Source organism: Branchiostoma belcheri, unplaced genomic scaffold (genome assembly GCF_001625305.1).
Source record: "Branchiostoma belcheri isolate BF01 breed outbred unplaced genomic scaffold, Haploidv18h27 scaffold1, whole genome shotgun sequence".
In the NCBI taxonomy this organism is placed as follows: Eukaryota; Metazoa; Chordata; class Leptocardii; order Amphioxiformes; family Branchiostomatidae; genus Branchiostoma; species Branchiostoma belcheri.
The window spans coordinates 8,836,170-8,852,987 of record NW_017802379.1 but is presented as its reverse complement, the minus strand read 5'-3'; the positions used below and the strand labels follow the sequence as shown (position 1 = coordinate 8,852,987).

Genomic DNA, 16,818 nt, shown 5'->3' with positions numbered 1-16,818 from the left:
AGTGGCCTAATCTCGCGACAGCGCGAGACTAGGCCCGAGACTTGCATCGGTCTGCCGGGTCCCATCCCCCGTCGATAGCCATCGAAAATTTGGAGGTTAGTATCCTTATCCCTCCAAGTTGTCACTGATGAAAGAATTCACTAGTAACTGTATCAATACGTGACAAATGAATCGCTTCAAGGAAATAAAATTGTAATGACAATAATTATATTTTATTGATGGTTCTCTGGTTTCTCCTTGTCTGTATGGGCCATATTCAAGCTATGTAATATATACTTATAGGTACTTATAAGGAACAAACTTTAAATATTCAACTTAAAACGTATAACATTTATTAGACCAAACAAATTCTATCTCTGCTTTCAAGTATTTACCTACAAATGTATATCGGGATTCTGGGAAATAAGAATTTTGGCATTAATTTCATGGAAATAACTTTAAATTTCTTATCATCGTCACTCATCTCAATTTATTTCTAAGGTACGACATGCAATCCTTCTTGTAATGCTACCCGATAGTAATGGACTGGTCAACTGCCCTGTCTACTACATTTTGTACCTTAGTTGTAATGGACAGGGTGTGCCCTTTGAAACACCACAATTGACCACAATGTAAAGGAGCAAGGACATTGTGTGAGCTGTCTACTACTAGATACAATATTAATGTGTCTAATGCAATTATAAATAGAAAACACACAGTACGTCTCCAGTACTTCTTTCAAGTTGTCCCTCTCCTTTCTAAATTGAATCACGTTTCTGGCTGCCATATTGGGAATCGAAGTTCTTAATACCTTATTATAGCTCGACAGATGACAGATTGTACATGTATGTAGTGGTTAGTAGTTATTATAGTCACATACTACATTGTTATGTGTTGTCCATCCTTGATTTTCATGTTACATGTACTTGCAATTAGCCTACAAGGACTTGCAATAACCTTTCTGTATTGTTGGTTCACAAGTTATGGCATACCACAATGGTATCATAAGAAGCTCATAATAGTTATGTACAGCACAGTGTTTTTCAGCCTCAGATACAAGCACTTAATACACATCCTAAACTTAAAAAATTATGTGTCCTTCAAATCTTATTTTGGCATCCACCCAAGTTCCTGAAGTGTTTGAATAGTGTCAATCATTCTGTCCGTCACACGACCACCAAAAACCAATTTCATCATGGACAGAGACTTCTCAAGATACTGTACAGCCTCTGCGTGATCACCCATGTCCTTTTTTATGTAACCCAGAATGCGGAGACTTTCAGCAGTGTTAGGCCTGGGAGTGTCCTTTCCATAAAGGTTCTCTTGCATATGTAGTGCTTCTTGCACGTACTTCATCGCCATCTCATAGTTCCTTGCTTTCCAGTAAGAGATGCCCAAGCCTTCCAGGCTGACTGCTGTGTTTCCCGAGGGTTTGTTTTGGTAAAGTTCTCGGTCGATCCGCAGTGCCTCCTCAAGGCACCGGATAGCTTTTGAATGGGACCCAGTATCACTGCTTATCTTTCCTAGGTTGGTGTATACCTGGGCAAGGTTTGTCTTGTTCATGCCACTTGTCTTCAAAGATAGTTCTAGTGCCTCTTCAGCTATCTGCATGGCTAGCTCATTGTCGTCTTGCTCCCAATGAATATCGAACAAAACGTTCAAACTCTTGACGACATCAGGATGATAATTGCCGATGTGCACGTTCTGTATCATCTTCAGGGACAAATCTGCATACCAAACGGCTGTGTTGTAATCGCTATGGAGAAACGTGATGCGAGCCAGCTCCCGAAAACACGACGCCGTGATGTGGTGAGCCACATTCATGCCAAAGATCTTGTTGCACATTTTGACAGTTTTCTTGTGCCAGAAGTAGGCTTTGTCCATCTGACCCAATGAGGAGAACAATATACCCAAGTTAAATCTGGCATTCAACATTGCCAAGGGTTTCCTTTTGAGCTGTCCTTCATCCGTCTTCAGGATCATTTGTTCTATCGAAATTGCAAGCTCCTTGGTTTTGCCATGTTCTCCAAGATTAGTAGAGATCTCAGCAAGTTGTAGGGTTATCAAAATTTCCCATAGCTCTGCATCTAAATTTATCTCCAGCATGTCCAAGGCTCTAAAGCAGACCTCGCGAGCCTTGTGAAACTGACCAATGCGGATGTACAAATGTGCCAACGAAAAGCAACCATCTAGGGACAGCTGACAAAGTTCTGCTGATTCCTCAGTTACTTTCAGTGCTTCATCATATTTTCCAAGGCTTTGTAGAGTCCAGAGGTAACAGTGTGATAGTCTTTTTGGTTTCTTGTGGTATGCAGCTTTGAGGAGGGGCTCTGCTTCCTGAAATGAATCAGTCCCCTCAGCAAGTCACTGTTACAGTAGAAGTCCTGTTCTTTACCCTGAAGTTCACAGACGTCTCCAGGAAGCCCGTGCTGGAATAGTGTTAACAGCCTCAAAATGTGCTGTCCGTGTAATAATAGCGTCTCCACTTCTTCGGCCTGACTTGTAGGACAAAATGCTTCCTCACTGTGCAAGTTTAATTGTGGTCATTCTGAAGTTTGGTCCCCATTACCGTTGGCTGAATCAAGACCTGGCTGTATTTGTGAAAATGCTGATGGCTTATATGGAGGTTCAATATTTTTTAGAAGTGACACCACATTTTCTAACAGTAAAGGTGGACAGACCGTCATTGATCCCTCGTGTGTAGTTCTTTCCACCGAACTTTGATGTTCTAAAAGAAACTGTTGGATAAGCTTTGATTGTATTTCTCCAATAATAGAAGGAATGCTCGAGGTCAAGGCTGCTAATACAAAAAGATACATCTGCAAAGGTATGTTGGTCTGGTAGAAACGCATCAATAGAGAAGAAATTGGCAGTTTCTGCGGGAGGTCTTTCTCTTCGCTTTTCCGCTCACTTTGTTGTAGAATGAGGAGGGTAGTTATTCCTTCCTTTTGCCTACCATGTGCCAGATATGTCTGCAGCCGTAAGAAGGTGGCTACGCTGATTGCTACTCTCAAGTTGTGTGCCCCCGTCTCTGAGACACACTCATTGTCTCTCAGCGCGTCAATGACATCCCAGGGAGTGTTTCTCTTCGATACGAAGCAGAGTCCGAGATTGTTGATTGTCAAAGTTGGGAAGCGGTAAATCTCTTTCTTCACATCGTATTGGAAGCCAGGCCTTGAGAGAGAAATTATGTCCTCTTGATACTTCTTAGCATCTTCAAAGAGGGCAGACAATGCCTTATGAATCGCAGCCGAGTTTGATGTAGTGACGTGAATTCTTTCTTGATATTTGTCCACCAGGCTCTTGTCTCCGTCTACCCACGTGACAGTGGAGAGGATATCAGACAAGTGGTCATCCTCATCAGCCAAGGCTTGCTTCTCTTGAATAGAGGCCATCTCTGACGGAGTCATGATGAGTTCTACAGAAGCCTTTCCGTCGACCGTCTCTCTTCCCAAAGGCGTTTTGCTTGCAGAAGGCATGGCCCCGTCGAAAGCAAACCCTCTGGGCGTTTTCCAGTCATAGAGCCAGTTATCTTCTACCTCGCTTGAGTAGTAGTTGTTCAGTGACCTGATTGCCATTGAAGGGAGGATTGTTTCACCGAGATTGATCACTTTCAGATGAAGCAGTGATGTTAGGTTACGGAAATACATTTTATGCTGCTCTGTTGCTTTGTCTTCTTCAAGCAGTATTGCAAATTCGAAATCAGAATACGGTGTCATTTCTTCCCTAGCCATGGACCCCAAGCCTATGATGGCGTACTTACAGGGTGGCTGCCCCAAGGTCTCCCTGCATTCTGCTAACAGTTCCCTTACAAAGTCTTTCATTCTTCCTGCTGTGGCATGGAACAAAGAGCGCACGGCTGCCACCCAGTTTGCTTCTTTGTCTTTGACCTCACTGGATTCCATGGGGTCACCTTCGAAATCACAAATCTTCTCAGCACAACCCAACAGCACTTTGCACTCGTCTCGAATCTTTTTGAGCCGAGCTCTATGGCGAAGGTCATTACTATAAGGAAGTGAAACCTGACACCGTTGGCCCCGCACCCAAGAAAGGAAACATTTCTCGACATACTTGATTCTGTGAACCATGACATCTCTCCAGTGGTCATCTCCTGGTGCCCAGGTCAGTGCTGCGTTGTACAGCGCTGCTGCCTTGGTGAAGTGACGTCTTCTGTTTGGGGCCCGTTTGACTGCCCTTCGCAGGTAGACATCCCCCATACTTTGCAGACAGAGGCCTTGCAAACAAACATTATTATGACGGATTGCTGCCTTCAAGGCCTGTGCAAATATCCGTTCTGCTTTATCAAAGTCACCTGCGTGTAATGCTCTATCACCTGGGGCAACTGCAGAAATATATTTTGATGAATGAAAACTATGCTTCGCACAGGGAATCGTGGCCATGTTGGCACTGCAGATTGCCAGTTCCCTTTAATAAGGATGTGAAACCACTCAACTTCCGCATTTCAGTGTCCATAACCTTTGAACCATTATACACACAAAGATCTCGTACCAGGGTTTCTTCCTTCAAAGGGAATCAATGGTTAACAATGTATACATAGCATATGGAGGATTTGACTACCAGTGAAATCATAGTTTCTCAGGGATGACAGCTGCATATAACAGTTACGTCACCCAGGGCAACTGCAGAAACATATTTTGATGAATGAAAACTATACTTGGAACAGGGGGTGCAGACATGTTGGCACACTGTGCTTCTTGCCAGTTCCCTTGAATAAGGATATGAAACCACTCAACTTCCGCATTTCAGTGTAAACACAACTTTTGAACCATTACACACAAAGGTTGCACAGCAGATCAGTTTCTCCCTTCAAAGGAAATAAGTAATACAGCTTTTGTAAATTTTGTTTTGTTTTGTCTCATTCACAATTATGGAAATAAGGTTGTATTTGCTCCTGTTTCAATTGTCTTCACTTCTCAAACGACATACATGTATATGGTATGTGTCAAAGTCCTATCCTTTCTATTTCAGTACTAGTTATGCGAATTACCTTCGCAGTTACGTAATCTGTGCATATAGTATTGTTCACCGCTCACTAGATTACAAATGAATCTGTCACCAAAGGAAATAAAGACATAGCACACCCAGTACAAAACATACAAAACAGGGAGTTTTGCTGCAGTACCAAGGAAAGCTGTCAGTAAACCCACAAGCTTTGGCCTTTATCTTCCCTACCTACATACCAAATATCATTCCAATCAAAACCTTGTTATGTTGCGAATAATAATCTGAAGCACGCACAAACGGACACAAAACAATACCTCCATTTTCATACGTGTAGTTACCTTCTGTTTTCTATACTATGGCGTTGAGTCCTTAATAGATAACAAAGGTATGTAACTGTTATATGCAGCTATTATCCCGCCGAAACTATGATCTCACTGGGAGTCAAATCCTTCACATGCTATATTTGTGTTGTTAACGATTGATTCCCTTTGAAAGGAGAAGCCCTGGTATGACATCTTTGTGTATAATTGTTCAGAGGTTGCTTACGCTGAAATGCGTGAAATGCGGACGTTGAGTGGTTTCACATCCTGATTCAAGGCGAAATTTGAGTGGTTTCACATCCTGATTAAACGGAACTGCCAACATGTCCGCGATTCCCTGTGCCAAGTATTGTTTTCATTCATCAAAATATGTTTCTGCAGTTGCCCCAGGTGACAGAGCATTACAAACAGGTGACTTTGATACAGCAGAACGGATATTTGCACAGACTTTGAAGGCAGCAATCCGCGATAACGATGTTTGTTTACAAGGCCTCTGTCTGCAAAGTATGGGAGATGTCTACCTGCGAAGGACAGTCAAACGGGCCCCAAACAGAAGACGTCACTTCACCAAGGCAGCAGCGCTGTACAACGCAGCACTGACCTGGGCACCGGGAGATGACCACTGGAGAGATGTCATGGTTCACAGAATCAAGTATGTCGAGAAATGTTTCCTTTCTTGGGTGCGGGGCCAGCGGTGTCAGGTTTCACTTCCTTATAGTAATGACCTTCGCCATAAAGCTCGGCTCAAAAAGATCCGAGAGGAGTGCAAAGTGCTGTTGGGTTGTGCTGAGAAGATTTGTGATTTCAAAGGTGACCCCATGGAATCCAGTGAGGTCAAGGACAAAGAAACAAACTGGGTGGCAGCCGTGCGCTCTTTGTTCCATGCCACAGCAGGAAGAATGAAAGACTTTGTAAGGCAGCTGTTAGCAGAATGTAGGGAGACCTTGGGGCAGCCACCCTGTAAGTACGCCATTATAGGCTTGGGGTCCATGGCTAGGGAAGAAATGACACCGTATTCTGATTTCGAATTCGCAATACTGCTGGAAAAAGACAGAGCAACGGAGCAGCATAAAAGGTATTTCCGTAACCTAACATCACTGCTTCATCTGAAAGTGATCAATCTCGGTGAAACAATCCTCCCTTCAATGGCAATCAGGTCACTGAACAACTACTACTCAAGCGAGGTAGAAGATAACTGGCTTTATGACTGGAAAACGCCCAGAGGGTTTGCTTTCGACGGGGCCATGCCTTCTGCAAGCAAAACGCCTTTGGGAAGAGAGGCGGTCGATGGAAAGGCTGCTGCAGAACTCATCATGACTCCGTCAGAGATGGCCTCTATTCAAGAGAAGCAAGCATTGGCTGGTGAGGATGACCACTTGTCTGATATCCTCTCCACTGTCACGTGGGTAGACGGAGACAAGAGCCTGGTGGAAGAGTATCAAGAAAGAATTCACGTCACTACATCAAACTCGGCTGCGATTCATAAGGCATTGTCCACCCTCTTTGAAGATGCTAAGAAGTATCGAGAAGACATCATAATTCCTCTCTCAATACCTGGATTCCAATACGACGTGAAGAAAGAGATCTACCGTTTCCCAACTTTGACAATCAACAATCTCGGACTCTGCTTCAAATCGAAGAGAAACATTCCCTGGGATGTCATTGATGCGCTGAGAGACAGTAAGTGTATCTCAGAGACGGGGGCACACAACTTGAGAGTAGCAATCAGCATAGCCACCTTCTTACGGCTGCAAACATATCTGGCACACGGGAAGCAAAAGGAAGGAGTAACTACCCTCCCCGTTCTACAAGAAAGTGAGCAAGGAATCGATGATCAAAACCTGCCACACAAACTACCAGGCTGTCGTCTACTGATGCGTTTCTACCAGACCAACATACCTTTGCAGATTTATCTTTTTGTAGCTGCTACCATGAGTGGTAGCATTCCTTCCACCATTGGAGAAAGAGAAGTACAATCACAGCTTATCCAACAATTTCTTTCAGAACATAAAAGTTCGAATTCGGCGGAAAGAACTACACACGAGGGATCAATGAAAACCTGTTCACCTTCACTGTTAGAAAATCTGGTGTCACTTGTCAAAACTGTTAAAAATCCATGTAAGCCATCGACATTTTCACAATTACAGTCAGACAACGGTCATAGGGACCGAAAATCAGAACGACCACAATTAAGCTTGCACACAGAAGAAGCGCTTTGCCCTACAAGTCGGCCTGAAGACGTGGAGAAGTCACACGCACGACACATTTTGAGTATTAGGTCAGTGTTGACAACATTTCAGGACAGGCTTCCTGGAGACGTGTCAGAGCTTATGGGGAGAGATGACGACTTCTTCTGTAACAGTGACTTACTGAGGGGACTGGTTCATTTCAGACTCATGCAGTGTCAGGAAGCAGAGCCCCTCCTCAGGGCTGCATACCACAAGAAACCAAACAGGCTGCCACACTGTTACCTCTGGACTCTACAAAGCCTTGGGAAATATGCTGAAGCACTGAAAGTAACGGAGGAATCAGCAAAACTTAGTCAGCTGTCTCAAGATGGTTACCATTCATTGGCCCATTTGTACATTCGCATTGGTCAGTTTCACAAGGCTCGCGAGCTCTGCTTAAAAGCTTTGGACATGGAACCTGAATTTGATACAAAACTATCGGAAATTTTGATAAAGCTACGACTTGCCGAAATCTCTATTCACCTTCAAGAATACAGGAGAGCAGAAGAGCTTGCAGTTTGGATAGAACAACTGAAGACTGACGAAGAACAGCTTAAAAGTAAACCCTTGGGAACTACGGTTTTGAATATCAGATTTAACTTGGGTATATTGTTCTCCTCATTGGGTCAGATGGACAAAGCCTACTTCTGGCACAAAAGTACTGTAGAAATGTGCAACAAGATCTTTGGCATGAATGTGGCTCACCGCATCACGGCGTCATGTTTTCGGGAGCTGGCTCGTATCACATGTCGCCGTAACGACTACAGCACAGCCCTTTGGTATGCAGATTTGTCCCTGAAGATGACACAGAACGTGTACAGTGGCACTTATCATCCTGATGTCGTCAAGAGTTTAAACGTTTTGTTTGAGATTCGTCTGGGGCAAGACGACAATGAGCAAGCCATGCAGATAGCTGAAGAGGCACTAGAACTAGCTCTAAAGACAAGTGGCATGAATAGGAAAAACCTTTCCCAGGTATATACCAACTTAGGAAAGGTGAGCAGTAGTAGTGGGTCCCATTCCAAAGCTATCCGATGCCTCGAGAAGGCACTGCGCATTGACCAAGAACTTTATCAAAACAAACCCTCGGGAGACATAGCGGTCAGCCTGGGAGACTTGGGTATCGCCTATTGGAAAGCAGGGAACTATGCAATGGCATCAAGATACCTGCAAGAAGCACTACACATGCAAAAGAACCTATATGGAAATGACACTCCCATGTTTAACACTGCTATATATCTCCGCTTTTTGGGTTACATAAAAAAGGACATGGGTGATCACGCTGAAGCTGTACAGTATCTTGAGAAGTCTCTGTCTATGATGAAAGTGGTTTTTGGTGGTCATGTGACCAACACAATGGTTGACATTATTGAAACACTTCAGGAGCTTGGGTGGATGCTAAAATGAACAGCTTCAAAGTAGATATTAGCGGAAGATTATTCATGAAAACTCCTAGTGTATGAACTTCGTATCTTAAAACGTTAGAGATGGTTTTGTTGTTGTGGCGACTCCTCTCCACTACATCTTCCATGTATTTACTTTACTATATATTCTCAATTTAATGGTAAGGGTATTTAGTTGTATGGTATATGAATTAGTACTTAATAAGTAATTGCACATAACTGGTCCATGTAGATTAGACCATAACCTTTTGTCATATTTTTATATAGCAGATTGAAGCAAGCAAGGGAGTGGCTGGCTGCTGAGTCCTAATAATAACTAAAGGTTTCAATATAATCCTTATAATAATAATTATTGTATAATAATAACCATACCTCTAGCCACCAATGTTAACAGTTGTTTGGGGATCAAACCTAACGCTTGTACAGCATCAAGCATAAACCTTCAACCTCCTAAGGTAGCCATCTGGCACCCAATTTGTATGGACTATGGGGTTAGGCAGGAGGGAGGAGGTTAATCATGTTATATGGGACAATGAACGACCAGACAATGTAATTATGCCACACATGTATTGCAGTTTGCATATGATAGCACCATTAATGAAACAATGTTATGCATTGTTTGCCAGATCTGTGTTAATTACATATGTCAGTTCAGTTGCATTACAGTAATAACAGTTAATCTGCTTTACTGAAATGTTACTGAAATGAAACTGTCAGTAGCTAATCAGTTGCTGACAGTCACATTTCAGTACTGGTAATCTGTTAAGGGTAATGTTATGATACTGTAGCAACAACCACATCAATACTGTTACATAAACATGAATGATATACAGTAGCAGCAAACAACTGCTTAAAGCTCAAGCCTTTTCAATTTTGAGCTAATGTTCAGATTTCAGAGCCTTTGTTGGCTTGACTATTTATATATTGTCCAAAGAATTTAACACCTGTAGGGTAACAGTTAAACTACAGAGTATACATGTCAAAAGAGCTTAAACCTACTTTGATTTTTTTTCAAGGCACAGGTATGCTTATTGCCTGACAAGTTAACCTTAAGCCAGCTATGGTATCCTTTTTTTCCACTAGATGTTTTTGTTACCATTTTAGGCAGCAGGGAGTTTGAAATTCTTTTTGAGCACCTGCATAGTACAAATAGTACAAATATATATATATTTAGCTCTGTCTCTAAAAAATTAGCACATAGTTTATGATAGTAAATGTTTCATCTTACAGAGTTTAGAGGGCTAAAAATAAAACTTCCCCAGAAAATTTGTTATCATGATGGTATTTACAAGTAAAAAGTTATCACATAAATGTCAATGTTTAGCACATACCAATACTGATAATGATGAGCCACAGTACTAGAATTTAAATAAGAATGAATCAACATGTTACAGTTACTTTCTAATATTACATTTGCAAGTGTTCAAAGGTAACATTAGTGTCGTATTATATTGTACAGTAATTACATTTTTGATTAAACAATATTCACATTACAAATAAAAAAGGAACAATGATTATTAATTTATAATAAAAGCGTTAGTTGATACTTTACAACTCACACAATATAATTCTCTTTAACCTTACTCGAGGACTCTTAAAATCACAATTTGAAAGGTAAAATGCTACAACATGATTCAGAATTCTTTTATAAATCTTTCAGTACACTTTATACAAAATAAGCAGCTCATTTGAACCTGAGAATTAATGAAAACAGCTTCTACCTTCTACCTTGAATAGTGGGACTCCTATGTCTTTTGTCTTAGGAAAAGATCAGTGTTTTCAGACACTGTCTGTTGTAAAGAATGTAACTTTCAAATGTTTTTCTAGCTGCATTGTAGCCTCCTGTGCAGGCTTTCCAGCGGCTAGCCTTTATTTCTACAAGCACAGCTAGAGTGCAGCAGTTTGTTTTTTGGGGGTGACCTGTACATGGGGCATGGCTGTATGGGGGGGGGGGTTGAGAACTGAATCAGTGTCATACAGCCCTCCAATAATTTGAACCAGTACAGCCCTTACCACCATATGTATACAGCCCTCTCCCCCAAAATAAACCAGTGTGTGCTCTAGCTGTGCTTGTTGTAAAAACAAATGTTGGCCATTAGAAAGTCTACAAAGGAGGCTAGCTACAATGTACAGTTTCATAACACTGCTCTAACACCCATGAATGATTTTATTAGGTTGGTGAGTGATTGACCTGCAGTTCTTTATTCACAACCACTTGCAATTGTTTAACAAAAGCCGACATTTCAATGACCGTTTGTCATCCTCATAAGAGATGACAGTACATGACTGTATGTCATCATCTGTCATCTTCATCCCGATATTCACCAGTTTCCCATCCCCAAAATGCAATGCGAAAATACGGGGGTAACCCTCATTTGCATAGGACTGGAAGGCAGTAACTATGGTTTGAATCTGAAAACAAATAGAGAATGAATTTTTTGGGAATATGTGGTTTGTAACATTATACCACTTGGTAACACTATACTGATGCTGTAACATTACAAACCGCATGTTCTATGTTGAAAAGAACACTAAAACTTCATTCTCTATTTGTTGTCAGATTCGGCCCATAGTTATTTAATTAAAATGCCCCAAAATCTCAAAACACAGTGAAAAGCAAGCTGTTTAACATCAACAGGATCATTCCGATGCCTTCCAGTCCTATGCAAATGAGGGTTACCTCTGCATTCTGGGGATGGGAAACTGGTCAATAGATGACAAACAGTCACCGAAATCCGGCTCTTGTGGTTGTAAATAAAGAACCTTGTTATTCACTGTGTCTAGCAGTCTTGGATGAAGGGAGTCCACATCAGTCTACATTCAGTAGTGCAGCCAGATGTTCACTACCAGGGTCCTTCCTCAGTGCCTGGCGGAACACATAGAACGCCTGGTCTCCTCTGGTGAGTAACGTGTCCAACAGGTGGTTGTTACGGTCTCGTCTGGTGTGGTACGCCTTCACCACCTCCTCCTCCATGTGGGGGGTCAGGATACCCCCTGCCACCAGGGGGGGTACCACCACGCTGTGATGGAGGTCCTGTAGGAACTGTGGCCAGTTGGTCGTCAGTGCCTGTTTGTGTTGGTCGGACATGGGTACTGGCTTTGAGTTCTCCTCGTAATGGATGACTTGGAATTTTTGAAGCTCCTTTTTGAGCGACACTACAGTTTTATCCTTTTCTGTCAGCTGAGAGCTGTGCTGTTCTTTTAGATGAGATATTTCTTCTTTTTGCTGATTTATCTCTTCTTTTTGTTGATTTATGTCTTCTTTTTGTTGATTTATCTCCTCTTTTTGTTGATTTGTCTCCTGTTTCAACCGATTGTTCTCTTGTCTCAACAGTTCTGTTTCTTCTTCTTGCTTTCTCAGCTTCTCTTTAAGGCTTTGATTCTCTTCCTTAGGGTCTGTAACCAACTTCTTGGGACTTGTGGGGGTATTTCTTGTCTTAGACAACAGTTCTGGCATCGACTCGGAGTGCGTTACTGCGTGGTCACTCTGTAACAGGTTGTTCCTCTTCATTTTCTTCAGAAAGTCTGCCACTTTCTGGTGGTCGTTGTGCAAGGCCATGTCTAGTGGTGAGACTTTGGTCACTGGTGTTTCCACATCAATGTCTGCCCCAGCTTCTAGCAGTGCTTGTACTGTGGCTAGGTTCCCCCTGTCTGCAGCTAGGTGAAGTGCAGTTAGGCCATCTTTGTCGGGTTTGTTCAGAATTTGTGGAAGGGACAGAAGTTTGACCAATTCTGTGTTGCTATTAGCTGCAGCAAAGTGAAGCGGGCTATGGCCGTCACTGTCGAGTGCAGCTCTGTTGGCGCCAGCTTGTACCAACGCTTCTACGGTCTTTGTTCTCCCTTGCTCTGTAGCCAGGTGCAGGAGAGAGGAGCCATCTTTGGACTGATTTGGGTCAGCACCATAGGCGAGCAACAGCTCGACTATCGGCAGGTTTTCTTCTTTCGTACTTGTCATGGCTACGTACAGCGCAGTTTCGTTGTACAGCGAATCTTTCGCGTTCACCTCGGCCCCTGATTCCAGGAAGACTCTGCACATTTCAAGGTCACCTTCAGACACAACGTGGAACAGCAATGGTGGCTGGTAGACAGCTCTGCTTTTCCTATTGGTCCCCTTCACCTGGTTAAAGATCTTTGTGCTGCCAAGAGGCCATACTGCGAACATGCGCATGTTCACATCACAACCTGCCTTACACAACAAGGTGATGATCTCGCGTTGTTGCTGCTTTTCGTTGGGGCTGTCAGAGCGTAGTTTCAAGTTCATGGCTACTGCCATATCCCAGTCATTTGGGTCTCCAGATTCGATTGGACTGGCCCCGCTATGTAGCAGTCTGTCAACTAGGGCTACTTTAAAAGAGCAGATCGCATATGTTAGGGGAGAATGCGGTCTGATATTGACCATGGCCCCTGCTGCCAAGATGGCCCCCACCATTTCAGGTGTACCTTTCTCACAGGCATACTGCAACGGGCTGACCCACTGCTTGTGTTGGGCCCTTTGTAAAATCTTCCTCTTTAAGGGCACTTGGTAGTTTAGATCTGGCCTGTCATCCTTGGATAGAAGCTTGATCAGTTTGGTCATGTCACGTACCTTGATGGCGTGTAAGACATCCCGAAGCTTGTTGATCAACTTTCTGTCCTCTGCTTTAGGAAGCTTGGTCAGTTGAGACGTTTTTAAACTCATTGTTATCAACAGTTAAACTTCGTTGAAAACCAGTACCTACTTCAGAAATAGCATGGGCTCCAAGTACAGCCCTCTTTCTTCACTGGCAGTGGCTTGTTGAGGTAAAATTATTCTTAAAAGTTCCAGGTAACCTACTTGTCTTCATAATACTTTCCAACAAATACAAGAGACGATACCTCGACCAGGAAACATTGGAGAGCGGCAAGAAGCACGTAAATCAGCAGGATCTAGTGCCTCGCCCTTTCCTTTCTTACAGGAAATCATTTTCATTAATACGTTACCTGTCCAACCTGTCAAAGGTTAAAGGGCACAAGTGGTAAGTGCATTGACCTTTCGAGGAACACACGCCTTGCAGTTTGATACTAAACAGCAAGGTGGCAGTTGTACACTGTGATGGCTTCTAATGGGAGATTTCTAATGGCAAAGAAAAATTATCAATGATGGCAAAGACCATTGGTTGATCAACTGAAACATTACTGATGGACATATATTTTCATACAGGTTACATTTTGTCAGAAAAAAAAAGGCTCTTGTTGTTGGAACAGGTGTATCTGTTCTAGGGAGGGGCAGTATGGGTGGTCAGTTTTGGCGGGAAACCTGAGCGGTGTCCGGTCAAACGAACACCTGTCGTCCGTGTGTCACCCTCCCAGGTCGAAAAAGTGACCCTGTGGTCAACTAACGTCTTTCCTGTCAGCCCCTGACCGATATAAAATGGACATCCGGAAAATGTGATATTCACGCTCCTAGTGTAGCCTTTCTATGAGAAGACGTTTTCATTGGATAGACCTTCGTGTGAGGTCATACCTTCTGTTGGTTTATAACAAGAACATGATCGCAAAATTATAAAAACTTTGACATGGCTAAAACAATTGCATTCAGGAATGTAAAATAAAACTTGCAGAAGTAGAAGAAACAAGGCCTAAATGTTCAATTTCAGAATGTTTTAAGGGCATTCTACTTCTTGTATTTCTGAATGTAACGTATGACAAAGACTAGATGATTATTACTAATACATGTACTGTACTAATATTGGTGTGGTGAAGGAATTCGAGACCGTTCGATCTTTGAAGTAACAGAGCCAGCTACTGAAGCATCATATGCTACAATGCGCGACTAAATATACATCACTCGAATGCAGATTGTACCCATATTCTCATTGCCCTCTGGGTCGCCCTCTGCTGTTCCAAGGCCACATGACATCACATGTTGTACGCGAGACCCCGCTGAAAATTCCGACGACGTGCTTGTCATATCAATGTTGCAGTACTCCCTTTACCCGCTAGATGCCGTATTAGGGAGGGGGCTTGGTTTTGACCACACAATATACGGCTAGCTCAGGAGTACGGCACACATATACTTGACCGGTCAAGCACTTGGCACCACGGCCTTTGTGATAAACATAGGTAAGGGCAAATATTACTTTCTTCCTTGCTATCAGCCTATTGTCTTTTAGGACGCTGGCAAGATCTCAGTTTTTGAACTTTGATGCGAGTATCGCAAAAATGAGGTCACTAAAACTGAGAACATCCAAACGGCATTCTATAGGAGTCTTTTAGTCTGAATTTTGCCCTTAAATAACTGTGTTTTCATGTAGAGTGTACAAGAGGTAGTTAGTTGACATGTAACGCTGTGTGTCAAGCATTTGATAACGCCATGTGAAACTGTGTATGTCAGGACCTATAAACGTTCTGTGTGTCAAGCGGTGCTGCGCACTTACACAGCCTTTAGCGTGTGCCTGGCCGCACGACATGTTACAAGGAACATATGTGGCTCTCAGCCAAGGCTAGCTTTGAATTACAAACCGGGCTATGGCCGCATGACATAACCATGTTAGGGAACAGCAACACATCACGGAGTACTAGTAACCTTCCATATTTAACCTTCTAACTTCTGAAGTAGCCTTTTGGTAGCCTCCATAGCATGCCAAAAACTGGGGGTTTTAGGGGGGCCTTCAGGGTCTTTGGGAGCTTTTATGTGCTATTTTCTGATTGCATATAGACAACATAGCCGGCCTGGTTGAATTACCCCCGTTTTTTAGAACTAGGTTAATCAGAAAAAAGCCGAAGACCACCAAACCCCCAGTTCTATATGCCTGCTACGGAGGCTATAAACCTTTTGGTACCGAATTCGTATTTAGGTACATGGTTAGGCAGCAGGGAGAGACCATGGCGTTTATAACATCTGTGGTGCATTTAGGAAATCAAAGAGACACGTTGAATTCGAAGAGATAGGTTTTAATACAGCGTTAAACGTTTTATAACGTTACAACATTGAAATGTAAGATATTTAGATTAAAATAATATGTTCTAACGTCTCTAATCATACACAATTTGCGTTGTTCATTTAGTATACATTGCTCGAGCTCGTAGTATGCACCTTGGTAAGGTTGAGTGGAGAACAAACGCACTCACAAAAACTATTTGCGGATTAATTTTTGATAGCGTTAGCGATATTAAAATATTGGTGGAAGCGTTTCTGACGATGGTCTTACTCATATAGGCGTATTGAACCATATTAGCAGATTCCCTTTCAGTATGTGATATGTTATTGATATTTTGCTAATACATGTACATGCGTGTGAGCATACAGCAAGCGATTCAATATGAAAGGGTATCTACTAACAGAACTTGGTAACAGAGCTCCCCTTTTCAAGACGTCACTTTTGTGTCTTTTTTTTCTATTCTGACGTTCAATGTCGGTGATTTTAACATTCAATGTCGGCTATTCTGACGATTTAGGATATAGAAGAAGAACTTTATTGCACGACAATTGTACAGGGTACATTGTACATGGCAAATAGGTAACAATAAGTAGCATAGTAAAATAGATAGGTATAGAATCAAACTTAACAACTTATATATAGAAAAGAAATAATCAAAAGTTAGCTTAGGCTTTACAATCAGGCGGAGTTATCTATGGGTACATGTGACAGCAAATCAGTATTCTTTCTAATAACAAAACAGTCTTTTATGTATTTACCTATTTTTGCATTGTGTGGGTTGTTGCATTTAAATATATATGTTTAACGTTCTCTCTCCTGCTGAACGTCGTAACGAGTATAGAACTAGTGGTAGTCTACATCAGTGTGTGAAAGGTTAACCCGCCAATTTCAGAGGAGAACTCCGTAAACGCAGACAGCTGTTGTGGTGTTATACATACAGATCATGATTTATTCCTGGACCAGATATCTTGACACGTACAAGTGGCTAGGGCTATCGCCCGTCCGCCATGTTTAGTTGCCGGCT

At 42.4% G+C, this 16,818-nt stretch overlaps 4 protein-coding genes across 4 annotated transcripts; 1 reads left to right on the top strand and 3 right to left on the bottom strand.

The window, feature by feature from the left end:
- Nucleotides 1-318: 318 nt before the first annotated feature.
- LOC109468534 lies at nt 319-2,324 on the bottom strand. Its single transcript, XM_019766780.1, has one exon. It carries the CDS (start codon nt 2,083-2,085, stop codon nt 1,087-1,089), a length of 999 nt encoding a protein of 332 aa, XP_019622339.1. The 5' UTR covers nt 2,086-2,324; the 3' UTR covers nt 319-1,086.
- Nucleotides 2,323-4,394, bottom strand: LOC109468524. Its single transcript, XM_019766769.1, has one exon. It carries the CDS (start codon nt 4,377-4,379, stop codon nt 2,523-2,525), a length of 1,857 nt encoding a protein of 618 aa, XP_019622328.1. The 5' UTR covers nt 4,380-4,394; the 3' UTR covers nt 2,323-2,522.
- A 1,193-nt stretch (nt 4,395-5,587) lies between these two features.
- Nucleotides 5,588-10,799, top strand: LOC109468492. The gene has a single exon (XM_019766739.1). It carries the CDS (start codon nt 5,588-5,590, stop codon nt 8,897-8,899), a length of 3,312 nt encoding a protein of 1,103 aa, XP_019622298.1. The 3' UTR covers nt 8,900-10,799.
- Nucleotides 10,800-11,571: 772 nt separating this feature from the next.
- Nucleotides 11,572-13,857, bottom strand: LOC109468140 (ankyrin repeat domain-containing protein 17-like). The gene has a single exon (XM_019766385.1). The coding sequence runs from the start codon at nt 13,571-13,573 to the stop codon at nt 11,705-11,707; it is 1,869 nt and encodes a 622-aa protein (XP_019621944.1). The 5' UTR covers nt 13,574-13,857; the 3' UTR covers nt 11,572-11,704.
- Between the last annotated feature and the right edge of the window lie 2,961 nt (nt 13,858-16,818).

Coding starts and splice junctions, on each gene's coding strand:
- LOC109468492 (XM_019766739.1), top strand. CDS start 5,588: ATGTCCGCGATTCCCTGTGCCAAGTATTGTTTTCATTCATCAAAATAT.
- LOC109468524 (XM_019766769.1), bottom strand. CDS start 4,379: ATGGCCACGATTCCCTGTGCGAAGCATAGTTTTCATTCATCAAAATAT.
- LOC109468140 (XM_019766385.1), bottom strand. CDS start 13,573: ATGAGTTTAAAAACGTCTCAACTGACCAAGCTTCCTAAAGCAGAGGAC.
- LOC109468534 (XM_019766780.1), bottom strand. CDS start 2,085: ATGCTGGAGATAAATTTAGATGCAGAGCTATGGGAAATTTTGATAACC.